The 14,578-nt window shown below is 49.0% G+C and overlaps 1 protein-coding gene across 1 annotated transcript in view; it reads right to left on the bottom strand.

Annotated features, from left to right (window-relative positions):
• Window positions 1–11,663, bottom strand: part of ARHGAP31 (Rho GTPase activating protein 31) — a 59,756-nt gene extending 48,093 nt beyond the window's left edge. The window contains exon 1 of the mRNA XM_080583892.1: window positions 10,850–11,663. Within this exon, the coding sequence (XP_080440018.1) occupies window positions 10,850–10,949 (100 nt within the window). The 5' untranslated portion in view covers window positions 10,950–11,663. The remainder of the gene's footprint in view (window positions 1–10,849) is intronic.
• Window positions 11,664–14,578: the final 2,915 nt, after the last annotated feature.

Genomic DNA, 14,578 nt, shown 5'->3' on the forward strand with positions numbered 1-14,578 from the left:
GGAGCCTGAGCAGTATCCAGTTAATCTTCTCAAATCTCATTATTGCAGTGGAGTGACAGATGGGTGTTTTAGCCGGCTAGAAATGAGGACTAATTAGAAGTCCTAACTCTGCTTTGTATTTATTACACTGGTTTCTTCCCTGCCCCTGAAGCAGGTTTGTTAGCAGTGCCAGGGAGCTGCCTGCCAGCCCGAGTCACCCATGCCTGGCTGATCCGGGGACAGAGCCACAGAAGGGTCTTGTCCAGGTCCCTGCAAGTCCAAGATGGGACCCCAGGTCCAAGTTTTGTTGGGATCTGGGACTGAATTTCCTGGCTCGGATCCCTTTTGTGGCTTTACACAGCAGACCTCGGGCAGCAGTATGTGACTGACGCTCATGATGGAGCCAGGAAGGAAGAATAATGGAGTCAATAGATCAAAAACAGCTCTTCCCATTTACTGCTCTTAAGCCCGCCTTAGGCACAGACGCTTGATGTATTGACTTTGGCAACATACACATATTGCCATCCTGGCAATGAAGTTATTGAAATGGAAGGAGAAAAAAATGAAAAGCAAGCAGCTACGTAAGGGGAACCAAAAGCGCTAGCAACAAGGGAGAATCCCCTGTGCCCTCCCTGTGACCCGGAGCCATCACCCCAGGCCAAGCCCCACGGTTTCTTCAGAGGTCCCAGACCATTTGTTTTAACTTTTCTTTGCTGCATTCCTCTACCTTGTTGTACTTCTGGTTTCCAGCAGGGATGGGAAGGGAGAGAACAGGATTATATAAGAAAGGCTGTTGCTCTATTTTTCTGGCTTGATTAGAAGCAGAAGGTGCAATAAATCTCACAGGAGAGCTTGTTCTCATTTAGCCTCTCACGGATCTGAAACTATCTGACCAGAGCAAGGGTAAGACGAATGCAATACCAAGTGGAGAACACTAGGAGGATAAAAAGAGCAAGATGGTGAAGCTGTTTCCCTCTCCAATTCTGCGTAAGAAAGCAATTCAGCCCTGTTGACAGCTTATTTATTTCACACAAATTGTGTTGCAGACACCAGGGTCCAGAAGGAGGGCTCATCCTGCCCGATCACACCTCTGAACCTCCCGGGGTGTGACTGCAGCACCATAATGAAGGATGAATGGAAAAACAAGCACAAGGTGCACACGGAGCAAGTGTTTTTCCACGTGCTGGTTGGCCCTGTTGTGCTGCCAAGCTGCCTGTCTGCAATGGGACAGACAGTCACATTCACTGCTAGAGATGGCAAACGCAGAATACTAACAGTAGCAAGAATATCCCATCTGAAATATTCAGATCCAGATAAACAAACCCCTCCCTTTCTTCCCAGTGTTCTGGGTTTGCCAAATCAGCGTTTTTGATGAGCTGGTGAGCTTTGCACAGCTCTGGCCTGGATCTCACCCTGCCTTCTGGGCCCTGCATCCCAAATTTAGAGAAAGTTTGCAAGCATGTCAGCACCCTTCAGGAAAAAAAAGCAGCACCGATGCCGCTGTGTCTGGTGAAAACCACAGTGATATTCTCTAAATGAAGGTGGTACTGGGGAATCTGAACCACTCTCTTGCCTACAATCTGCAGGAAGCAAGTTACACAGCTTAATTATAGCAAGGATGTCTCCTGGCCCATTGGCTGTTCAATCCCTGTTTTAGAGATGTAGCTACATCTCCTCTAACCATTTAGCCATGTATTTAATCACATTACAAAAACAAATGTACACACCATCACAGATGGGATAGAGCAAAGAAAGGACATGAGATGTAAAGGGAGTTTTGCATTTGGTTTGGGGTTTAGTTTTTATTCTTTCTTTAACTGTTCTGTGCTTTACAGAACTAAACAAAGCCTCCTGTTCCAGATGATAAATCTTCAAGCTGCTCCTGGCCCCAGAGAGCACAGGAGATAATAGCATTTCCAAAGGCATTTAGTTAGCTGAGCCTTGAGTGTAGAAGAGGGCAGAGAGGAGGTGGAGACAAATGGCTGTGAACCCAGTTCAGCTGCTCAGGGCATATTTTGGAGAGCAGCAGCCACAGCTGAGCATCCTGCATGGGGACACACATATCCCCCTGCCTTGCCCAGTCCCCATGCTGGAGGAGGGCATGTAACACACCCAACAGCAAAGGAAGAAGTCAGCCCACAAGTCCCCAGCTTGGTGCCTGCAGGACTACACAGCTAAGCACCTGAGAATGGTGTGTTGCCTTGCAGCATCATTTTTAAGCCTTTATTAAGCCAAGGTGCTGCACAGCTTTCACGAGATGCAGCGTACCAGCGTATTACATAAAGCATACATTAAGTTGCTTGAGCTGGCCAGCAGCAAGACTGCAGAAACCATTAAAGAACAGGGGCCCTTTATGAAAATATAATTCATTTTCAGCATTAACCAGGGTAGAAAGGATGCTCAACATTGTCTCAATTGCATGTTAGTTACTTACTGAAATTGCCGGCCTTGGTTACTGAGGCCAATTTCTGACAGAAACTGTACATTACTGGGAATGCTAGAAGAACCGGGAAGAACATTACCAGTGGGTCAAGGGAGGTGATCCTTCCCCTCTACTCAGCACTGGTGAGATCATGTCTGGAGTGCTGTGTCCAGCTCTGGGCTCCCCAGGAGAGGACATGGACTTACCGGAGCGAGTCCGGCTCAGCGCTGCAGGGATGATTAAGGGACAGGAGCATCTCTCACATGAAGAAAGGCTGAAAGAGCTGGGACTGTTCAGCACAGAGAAGAGAAGGCTCCAGAGGGATCTTACCAATTCTAACAGATACCTGATGGGAGGGAGGGAATGATAAAAGGGGACAGGTTTTTCTTAGTGGTGCCCACTGGGATGACAAGAGGCAATGGGCATGAATTAAAAACCATGAGATTCCATATGAACACAAGGAAATACTTATTTAACTGTGCCTAATTCAAAGGATGGCACAGGTTGTCCAGAGAGGCTGTGGAATCTCTACCTGCAGAGATATTCAAAGCTCAACTGGACATGGTCCTGGGCAGCCGTCTCCAGGAGGCAGAAGAGGACTGGGACTTCCCTGTCCACTTAAGTGGTGTATGCCAGAAGGCTTGTAGTCTTAGGGACTGAACTCCTCACTTCCACACACAATAATTGCATTGATTTAACACTCAAGTGAGTGTAAAGTTTAGTACCAGTGTCTTTAACTTCATTATATACAAGGGTCTATACATCTGACAGCAAACTAGGTCTCAAGACCCATGTTAAGTTCTTTTCTATCTTCAGTCACTCTGGTGCAGAAGACCAGAAAGTCTGCTTGCAGTTTCAGATAAATACAGAAAACAGAGGGTTACGTTATTGCATTAAGTAGGAAAGTTAATAATACAGTCAGCACAGTTGCCCCACATTATTTGATTTAACACTAAATTAAATTTATGTTACTCTGTTCTGTCTGCGTCCATTGTAAACATGCAGCAGAATTTTTTGTTGACAATGCAAAACATGTCCACTGAAGTTATCAGAGGAGAAACTGAAGGCTCTGGCATACGAACAAAGGATAATTGGGTCTTGAGGCTCTGGGAATTGATGGAAAGTAGATGGACACTTTAGTTGCCCTTAAAACAACCATCAGTGGAGCCAGTCAGCAGCTTTGATATTGTAATAAGTACCTAGAATCATAGAATCATTTAGGTTGGAAAAGACACTTAAAATCAAGCCCAACCATCAACCTAACACTACTGTGTCATCCACCACTAAACCCTAAACACCATATCCACACGTAGGTTTCCTTGTCAAAGCCCTGCGTGCCCTTAGGCAGGTAGTTCAGGACTGGAGGTAGATGCTGGTAGCTCTCCATCCTTTAGTCACCCGCCATTTGTATTTCACACTTAGGAAAACCACATCTGCTGCAGATCAGAGATACAGTCCAAGAAGTGACACGAGTGGTCAATCTGACATCGAGCCCACCCTGCAGAGCAGGACTGGGTATGCTGTTAGTGATGGGCTGTTTTCATTTCCCCTTATACTAGTAAAGGAGAAACACCAGAACATACAATTTTGGCACAGCCTTGACTGCGAGCAAATGCTGCTGCTGTAGAACTGTGTCATACACACACAGCCTGAATCATGGATGCAACCTTTCTAATATTTCTTTTGTGTCACAAGCTCTCCAAAGCAGAACCAGGACTACACCAAAACTCTGGATCTGAGCACTGAGATCACTCAACCTACTTGTTCCCCACAGCTACATCAGCCTGTGCTGTGCATCCACCTTCTGCAGTGCCAGCATTTCATCCATTGCAGGTATTTAATTTGCTTGAGCCTTTGCAAGCTGTCATATCACAAGCACTGAAGTCTCTAGTCCTTGGTGCCCCATGTCCAGATGAAATCAGCTATTCCCCACAAAGAGAAAACATTTGCTAAATCAAAATCATTTTCTAATCTAGGATCTTCAGGCAAGACGTGATTCATGCTGTTCTTCACTGGGGATGGGGGAGAAGGCAAGATCAAAGTGGGGCTTAGTGCATGCAGAGGACACGTGTGCCTCCTGCAGTGCTTGGCAAGGGAAACGTAATGCAGGAGGCAGTGTGGAAGAGCTCCCCACTAATCACACGGTGCTAGCAACGAAAAGTCAATACAGAACAAGGAGCTGCAACATGAATTTTTAACTGCAGCAACACAGTGCCACAGTGCCACAAAAAAAAAAAAAGAAAAAAAAACCCTCCCAGGAAAAACAGATTGAGGAAGTAACACAAACATCGTCCAAAGCAAGGAGTAACAGCGGAGCAGCAGAAGCAGACAGATGGCTCCTGCTCCCGTTGTTCCCAGTGTCTCGTTCCTCTCACTTTGTTGCCATAGAGGCTGGTATCTGGGACGCAAAACGTGACACTCCACTTGTAAGAACAGGGCGGAGAAAAAGCAACCTCTGTGTTATTAACAATTTTCCCCCTCTGCTATCCATCTTGGCAGCACTCTGCCTCACCCCTCTGTCCCCTGCACGTGCCTTGACAGACCCTGAAGTGGTGACCCCAGCCCAGCTCCTCCATTTCATGTACTCAGCGCTCAGAACCCCTCTGCCATGGTTCTCCTTTACTGTATAACAATGCAGACCCCCTTCTTTAGCCCCAAACTTGAGAGCCCAACTGTCCCTCTGGCTCCTGTCACAAAGATGAGGGGATGCAGACTTAAGTATCCACACAGGCCACATGTCTCCTGCCAGGAATGGACCCCACAGAGCACAAGTCATGGGGCTGCTTGGTACATCAGCAGCGAGAAATGCAGAGCAGACTGCAGTGGCATGTCGAACGAAAGAAGAGGACTACTGCCTTTCAAGCCAGCCCAAGAGGCTTTGCTTGCCCCCTTCTCCTCCCAGCCCCTGCCCCTTCCTCCTGTGCAGGGTGACAAGTGTTTGCCTAGCCCCGGTGTGAAGTGGGTCAGGGAACTGATGTGGATTGAAAGCAACCTGGCCACAAAAAGAGAAGAAGGTTTCTTTTCAGATCAGTTCTTGAGAGAGAAATCCCCAGTGCCAAAGTTTCTAATTTTGAGAGCGGGATGAAGGCAGCTCTTCATTCTGCAGCAGATTAAATGAGCATGTGGCATTTTCATTTTTCCAAGGAGACTTTTTTTTAAAAAAAAGCCTCATCTTTTTCTCTTTTTCTTCTACGTTGCCATTAATGATCCTTCAGCAGCTTTCCCAGGACTTTCTGCGTGCATCGCTAACCAAAAGCACCTAACCAAAAGCAAGGGCATGCATTCACTTCAATGCGTCAACACAGGAAGAGCAGCTTAAAGAGAAAATACAGTAATCGCAAATGCTTATTTTTTCGTGGTGTAAGTTTGCAGCATCTAATTCCACTTAGGAGGCTAGAAATACACACAGCGGCATTGGGTAATTCTTTGATGTTCAGCTATGTTAGGCAAAAGCACATGCTGGTTGCTACACGCTTACATGTGCTCTGGGCTTGTGCACGCCCCCACGCTCATCCCTGCATGCTCTTATCCCAGAAGCACTCTGCTGCACATGCAAGTGTGAGGAAAGAAAGCCCCGTGACCCAGAAAAGCTGCTTCACATCTGGGCAGCAGGTTTAAGGATTGGCTCTGATGGGAGGCGTCAAAGCAAACTTTCTTCCCGAGTGGCAGGTCTCATCTGCCTGAGCACGGGAGAGGCAGCTTCGTGATGAAATACAGAGCATCAAAACCAGGCAGTAGGCAGCATGCTAAGGGGCTGTCTCAAACCAGCCCAAGAGCATCCAGGGCCACCTTTCCTTTGTACAAAGCCTATTACCATTGAATTATTGTTACTATTTTCCCTCAGAATTGCTTGACAATCCTTGACCTACTGCAGCAGTTAAGATTTTGTTCGGGGAACTAGTGCCAGCCAGAAACACCATGTTTCTGTGAGACCGCTAGCACTAAATGAAAACTTTTCTTACTCTTTCATTCAAATGCAGTTGTGAGAAGGCAGAAGCAGTCACTGCAAAGGCTGATAATGTCTCCCTGTGCTATGTCTGCAGAACACAAATCCCTTTCCCTCCCCTGCCTCCAGGGAGGGATGGTGGCCAGCCCTGAGCTCTGCCATGGCAAGAAGGAGACCACAAGAGAGCTCCTGTAGTCAAGCAGCCCTATTTCAACAACAAATAACAAACAAAGACAATAACCAGCCTTGGACAAAGAGACCGAAAGTGCTTAGGGTGCTACAGGCTCAGGATGAGAATCACCGAGGGAGCTGTGGGGAGTGTGGGAGGGGGTTAAGGGGAAAAGCTGAGCTCATTGCATCCCAACCAGACAACATCAGGCAGGAAACAGATGTGCAACAAACCACAGAGGGGTACAGCAACTGCAGAATTAACTCTCTGGCAAATGGGGGAAGCTAGGACATGCAGAGCTGACCTGCAGCCTGAGAAGAAGGTGCCTAATCTGAGATTTGGCCTTTTGCCATCCAGGTATCATCTCCTTGCCCTGCATCTAGACACCTTCATAATAAAATTGAAGGAAATGCCTCAGCCTTTCTCTAAGTCCTAGCTGGCTCTGAGCAAATGAAGCAAAGGTAGATCTGAATCAGTAGTGGTTCCCAAGCAAAAGACTGGATCATCTTTTACCAGCATAATCCAAGTTTCATAGATGCTGTGGCCATTTCCATTTAAAAAGCATAGAAGTGGTACCTGGTTGTATACCTGATACCCCAGTCTGGATTTCCAACAACTAGGAATACTGGAAATATTAAACTCCATTTTGACGTAGTTCCTCTCATTTTAACAGCTTTGACTTTTTCAACCCCCTCTTACAGCAATTCTTTGATATGACCAGAAGCAAGGCTACTCTTTCTGACTGTTTCCTTAAGCAGAGCAGACTGTCTTGCCTCAATTAAGGTTCATGCACAGCTTTGTGACTTATCTGTTCTGCTGGCCCACCCATGGCTATAATATTATACTGTTATTATAAAAGGAACTGGGGGCCCGACATGCAGCTCTCATTGAGAAAAGCACTCATTCAGCAGAAGCACTATCTGCTTTTCTCCGCTGGACACTTGGCTGATTATCAAGAGGCCAAAATACAACTCTAATATTAACCATTCAGGGTTAATACCCACTAGCTCCATTGCACTGCTATAACATTTTAAGACACTCCAGCCACAATAAAATGTTTTAGTAGGGGGCAAACCTCCTCCAGCATGGGTGCCTGCCCATGCCCAAAGCCTGCTTTCTAGTGAAGGTTTATAGTCCAGAAGACCACTTGTCTCCATGTGTGAATTTGATGCTGGCAGAGACAGCATTTTATCTCATGATTTTTGTGGCCTGACTCATGACTTCAAATGCTTGGGAGCACTGATAACAGTCTGCCTCTGTAAGGAGCATAACCAGCCTCTGTGTCGAGACTGCCAGCAGGAAAAGGCCAAGTAGGGTCAAATGCGGCAATGACAGGAGCTGCCTTGAAACATGGTAAATTCAGCACAGCCAAGCTTCAAACCAACCACCAGACAGAAACATCTATCTGTCCATCACCACTGATTTTAAATCTCCTGAGCTACCCCCACTATACCTGCTAAAGTCTTTACATCTACACCACTCTTAAATATTTTGTAATTCCACCACAGCTTTTATTGCATTATATAAAGCTTATGACAACTGAGCCCTAGGTACATCCGTCTGATAAGGCAGACCGAGAGATCTTTCCACCTTTCATTGAAACACAGCCATCTCTGATGAGGACCGCAGCAAGTTATTAAACAGTTAACATGACAGGAGAGGAAATGCTGATACCTTAAGCAGGACATTATTCTCTCCACTGGAATTTGGCAAGGACACAGGGACTAAGGTTCGTACAGGGCGCACAAGCTGCTCTTCAACAACCGCAAGCATGTAGGGACCCAACTCGTGTATTGCCTCCGCGAAGCATCGCATGAGTAGAGCAGCACCCCCTAACTGTAACGGCTGTGCATTAATCCAGATCGGGAAAAAAAAAAAAAAAAAAAGCCAAATTGAGTTGTCTATGATAGCCTTTGCCTTTGCCATCTCAGTTTGCCTTCATCTGTGCGAGTGTGCGGGACCCATGTCATGCATAGCAGCACTTCAGGGCGGCAAAAAGCAGACCTGAGCCCAAATGCAGAACCAATCATACCATCCCGACAGCCGCTTCTTCTTTCCCAGTTAACCCTTCTGGGTGTGTTTTAGAACCTGCTTTCCGCAGCAAACCGTTTCCTGGACAGCAGCCAAAGCGCTCTACCCCTCCTCAGCACTGCCAGCTACCATGAACGGTCTTGTATCGTTCCCTGCTTCCAAGTAGGGAACAACCAGAGCCAGCATCCCACCAGTTAAACACAGAGCACAATCTAAAGCAGTCAGAAAGTTATTGCTTTACATCTCTGACATAGCCTCTGCCCACAGGAGCGCTGGCTTGTCGCTGAGAACTGTTCTTAGCAGAACAATTTAACCTCAAACCAGCCATCTCTCACACCCTAATTGTTCTTCTGATTTTGTTTCACGGTTACAGGGTGCATATTTACGATGTCCTGGTGACATCTGAACACTTGTTTCTTCTCAGGAGGCCACCTTGGCATACTCGAGCACATTCCTACTGATCCTGAGAGCCCTGCTAGCAAAGAAACAAGTATCTCCAGTTCTCTGATTTCTTCTCCCACTATCCCAACAGTTCGAATTGTACCAATTGTACACTCTTCCCAATAAACCTATAACAATTGAGCCTTTCATTTCAGGATCCCACAGCACTGGGCAACGGGATGTGCTATTCAGCAAACAGCAGTACTGTATAAAGGAAAAGGGACTTCGTGTCCTCCCCCGGCACTCCTCAGCGCAGAGAGTTAAGTAGGTTGGAACTGTGAACCATCCCACAGATGAGACTTGAGACAATGTCTTTCTTTCTTGTGCCCCAAAAACAATTTTAGAGGAATATAGGATTTCTGGTAATAAATTCTGCTGTTTTTGCATAATTTCAGCTGCAGTACTTATATTTCTCACTTAAAAATCCCCCTCAGTGCTTCAGCTGAATATACTCTCTGTACCTGCCTTCCCTGTGTTGTTTTTTAGTGTCCCTGTAAACAGCTGTAAGCTGTTCCTCTGCTGTGGTAGCTCGTGTAAGCAATGAATGGAATTTATCTAACTGCATCTTGTGCTGGCAAAGTGATACCAGTTCATTAAGTCTGTTACTTTGGCTGTTTCGACTCAGTTGCCATTAAGGGCTATATAAGTTACAAGATATAGTAATTGTTACTGTCATCTCACAATGAAATTGAATGTCTATTTTTCCGCCATACTTAAATAAATGCACATATATAACATTTTATCTTAGTGATATATGCACTGTCCTCCTCCCTGTGCAGTGGAAAGGGCTGCTGCTAAGCAGTCCATCCCTCTGCCACTGTACTTCCACACTGCACTTCATCAGCCATGCTCATCAGCAAATGAAAGACCTGATTGTACAGCCCTCCCCGTACAAAGCTGACATTGCTGCTGGAAGCTTTTTTTGCTCTGAGTAGCCTGACTTTGGTAAAAGTTAGTTAACTCCAACTGGCACACAGTGCTAACAGCAGGGATGGGAACAGGCACGTATTTACTTTTCCTCTTTCTAAACTGCCAGTCTTTCTGTAAGCCAAACTCTCAGCTGCTTCTCTTATCCTCCAACCCTCTTTCAGAAAAAAATCTTGTGCTCCTTCCTGCACCCACAACTGATCATTTCAAGCCTGGGACCCTCTGATCTTATCGCTGTTATCTCTTGGCTGAGCTACCGTGTTCCCATCCGATATCTGGGGGCATGGAGGTCAGGGGGAGGAGGCAAGGAGGGAAAGATAACAGGCAGGGTACTGAAAATATTAGCTCAGCTGCCCCCAGCACCTCACACCCATCCGTTCTCCATCCCCAGCCTCTATCCTGCCTCAGTCCAGCAGTGAAAGGGCGATATGGGACCTGGTGTCAAGGAGGGGCGGATAGGACATCCCCAGCTTCCCTCTACAGGCCCTGCCGTGCTCTCCTCTCATGGACTTTGTGAGGATTTTTGGGTTTGGGAGGAGACAGCGCTCTGCTTTCCAAGCCTAGCTCCCTAAAAGCCTGCTACCCCCACTCACAAGGCCAAGGGCACAAGAGAGGGCTGCACAGCATACGCCTGGCCGTCTCTGTCCCCGCTCACACAGCCCTGTCCCTGTCCTTTCCCTACGCGCTGTGCTACTCATGCAAGGGCCATGCAGGCGCGTCACCAAAGCAATCCTCTGCTTGTTCATTCATTGTGAGTGCCTGGGCAGTGACTCTACTTCCCACAGATAAAACAGCTCCAGGCTGCTTAGCCCTCGCCCTTCGGAAACGTTTGGTTTCCAATCCCACTGATGGAGAATGAGCAAACAGACAAAACCAAAAACAGGACGCGCGCTCTGCTCCTCCACAACCAGAGTGAAAATAAAGAGGCATTTACCATCCTGCCCAGAGCTCTCCAGATGCTCCGTCAGGTCGCAGCCGAACGCGCTCGCGGCTCCCTTCCTCTTGAGTTTCTGCTTGGCTCCCTTGTTCTTCATGAGGTTAGTCCCAAAAGAGGTTTGCCCCCCTCCTGCCTTGCCCCCCTCCCCCCGGCCTCACGCTGGGAGGCAAAAAGCTGTCTCTTCTCCTCAGACCACCGCCCGTGTCCCGCTTCCAGGGGGTAGCATCGGGGGTCCCGCGCGGCGTCCGTCTGGAGAAATCAACATTAATCCCCACCAGATGTTGGGCTGCTCCGGTGGCAGGGGAAGGTCAGGGTGCGAGGAGGCTCCCCAGCCGGCAGCAGCAGCGATCATAGCCCGAGCCCGGAAGGCTTCGCATCGAGGGGAAGCCTGTGGTGGACGGGTGCCCGCATCCGAGCTGTCGAGATGGTGGTGGTGGGGACGTCTGTCCCTCAGCGCTGTCCTGGGACCCTTCACAGCCACCCTTCTGGGTTTCGTCAGCTGGGCTGTCGCCGCCGCCAGCCGCAGGCGTCCCGCTCTGGTCTTCCTTCTCCCAGCTTTCGGAGGAGAGTGGGAGCTCCAGCAGGCTAATGGAAAGGGACTGGGGAAGAGCCTGTGCGAGACTCCTCGCTGGCTCCCCCCCTTCCCCTCCTCCTGCCGTCGTCGGACAGCAAGAGGAATGAGAAACCAGCTTCCTGTCCTGACTCCCTCGCCCGCTCTCCCTCCTTTCCCCCCTTTGACAAATCCTAGGATTATCCAGCTCAAAAAAATGCTGAAAGGAAGTTAGCTGAGGAGGAGCTGTGTGTGTGTGTGGAGGGGGGGGGGGAAGACTTTTTTTGGCAGTAAAGTGCGCTTGTGTGCAAGAGGCTGAGGGGAGGCGGAGAGAGGAGTTGGGGGACGGGGGGAGGAAGAGGGGAAGCCTTCCCTGCCCGTGGGCAGATAACGGGCCGCCAGAGGAAATCACAGCTGGGAGAGATGTGGCCCACGGTCGGGCGTTTCCTGCACTACCAGGTCACAGCCCTAGAAAGGCCCAAGGAAGGGCCGGTGAGGAGGAGGGAGGCCAGGAGCTGCTCCAGGAGGTCTCTGCCTCTGCTGGCTGGTTCCTCCATCCCAAGGCATCCCTCCACCGTGTCTCTGTCCCTTCAGGGGCATGGGCTGGGGCTGGCAAAGCGTGAGACGGGGGCAGAAAGTTGGGAAACTGAAGAGGGGGGAGGCGGGAAGCCCTCAGCTCCCTCCTCCCAGGCTCCCCGCCCAGCAAGCAGAAACAGATGCCATCCGGGCACTGAAGTTCCCATGCTGCGGAGTCAGCTCCCAGAAAAGGCTGCCCTCTGCCAAAGAAGGGGTTAGGAGGCAAGGGACAGCAATCACCCAGTAGTGGAAAGAAAGAAAATTGGATGGGCTTCCCCTCAGCCTCGATACCTGCCCCCCACCAACACCTCTCTACCCTACCCTACATGCATCTCTGCTCATGAGGGCAGTCCCTTGTCCGTTCTCCACATTTTTTTATTCCAGAAACTCAGACCTCCTTACAGAGCTGGGAATGCCCGTGGGCTACACACTTCTTTGCAGGAGGCAAGCCTAGCTCTGCCAAGGCTTCACTGCCCCCTCTTGCCACACACCACTTGTCAGTCTGTGGGTCTCAGTGAAAAATAAACAAGCAAAAACAGGACCTTGCAGCTTTTCACCAAAAATGAGTTATATTCTGACCAAAGAGCTTTGGTTTGGAGGAAAATTGGCCAGGAAATGGGGCAAAGGACTCTGTCCTGCCTCAGCCCCTACCAGCACAGAAAACCTGCCTCCTCCCACAGACCCACACTCCTTTATTTTAACAAAGATTTTCTGATAAATCAAGCCTCGCTGTGATTCTTCTGCTGTCAAAAGCCATTCAGGTTCTGTCCCTCAGTGGGGCAACTTTTTTTCCTTTTTCCTCAAAAGGGTTGAATGTTATCACATCACATACGAGAAAAAACACCACGAGCCCTAGTGAAGGACCTTGAGCAATTATAATTCCTATTGTGCAGCTTATCATTGCAATTATTGCCGTTATCCTCATTTTATAGCATGATGGCTGATGGGAAGATGATTTGCAGAAGGGTATCAGAGAGATGTCTGGTCTGTGGGCCCCCAGCCTCCTGTTCCTTCTACCAGGCTAAGAGGGAAGACTGAGCTCTTTTGACCAGACCAACAGCTGTTCTCGGGAACCCTCTGTGTCCCTACAGAAATTAAAACTGACTTTAATTTATCCTGGGCTTCTCACAGCACCTCAGTGTTGGGTTGGGATCCTTCCCCATAATGGAACTCTGCCAAACCCATCGCGTGCCACAGAGCATCCTGCCTTCCTGCCAAGGGGCAGACTTCAAAGGGGTTGGATGGACAACAGGACGCTCAGCTCCATGTGTCCCACCAGGCTGTCCTCTACCACCCGGGTGGCTGGCCACCCTCTGCAGGAAGAGAAGCCCGTCTCCTTGCCCCTTTGGGTGGGAAGCATGTCCTTCTGTTCACATCAGCCCACTCCGTGATGCTCAGCCTCAGCACCGCTCCAGCTGGCGGGAGCGGCTTCACCACTGTGAGCCACCACGCCATCTTCTTCAAAGTCCAAAACAGCATGGTGGGTGGGGTGAAAGAGGCACTGTGCTGCGGCGTGAGGAGCTCCAGAAGAGGCTGGGCTGCAGGGGTGGCTTGTGCTGCACCAGGACAAGGTTCAGCATGAGGACAGAGAGGATTGCCTGGGGAGCCCAGGCTGAGAGGAGGAGGAGGAGGAGGAGGAGGAGGTCAGGTAAGGTGAGTGGGAACCAAACAAGAGAGGCTATACAAACAAAACGCTTCATATCACAGCCTAAAATCAGTGCTGAGCCAGGGGATTTTTCTGAGGGAAAGGGGCGATATTCTCCTCCACAGAGTTAAAAATAAGAAGTCTGGATTTGCATGGCCTGGAAGGTGGTAAGTCTCTGCAATAGCAGGGGTGAGCCGTGGGGTTAAAATGTAAACCAGTGTCCCTCCCGGAAAAGTTTTCTCTGATGAGGACATACAAAGCCAGAGAGGAAAATTGCTTGGGCCAGACGTATGGAAAGGAAAAAGTAGTTTAAAGCTGAAGCAGTTGGAAAAGAAGGGGAAATTTTTTATTCCACCAAAAAGGAGTAGAGTAGAGTAGAGTAGAGTAGAGTAGAGTAGAGTAGAGTAGAGTAGAGTAGAGTAGAGAAGAGAAGAGAAGAGAAGAGAAGAGAAGAGAAGAGAAGAGAAGAGAAGAGAAGAGAAGAGAAGAGAAGAGAAGAGAAGAGAAGAGAAGAGAAGAGAAGAGAAGAGAAGAGAAGAGAAGAGAAGAGAAGAGAAGAGAAGAGAAGAGAAGAGAAGAGAAGAGAAGAGAAGAGAAGAGAAGAGAAGAGAAGAGAAGTGTTTTTATGTGTGAACGAGAGTAGCATGGGTAATGACCATGCAGTCCTCCTCGTTCTCACAGGTGGGGTGTCCATGGCCCCAGAAGCAGATGGAGAGCCTGGGGAAGAGCTTTGGCCATGAGGCTTCCCCTCCTGCGGGCCTGGGGCTGCACCAGAGGTGTCACGCGGGCTATTTCTGGGCTCCCACCTCTCCCTTCCCTGCTGTGTTTCCGTCGTTGTGTGGAGCTCTTCCCTGCCCATGGCTTTGAAATCTCCACCGACCTGCCAGGCGCCACTCGGCACAAAGGATCGGCTGGGGGCGGGGAGGAATGGAAGAACTGTGGGGGGGTGGGTTCC

Source organism: Anser brachyrhynchus (genome assembly GCF_964034855.1).
Source record: "Anser brachyrhynchus genome assembly, chromosome: 1".
NCBI lineage: Eukaryota > Metazoa > Chordata > Aves > Anseriformes > Anatidae > Anser > Anser brachyrhynchus.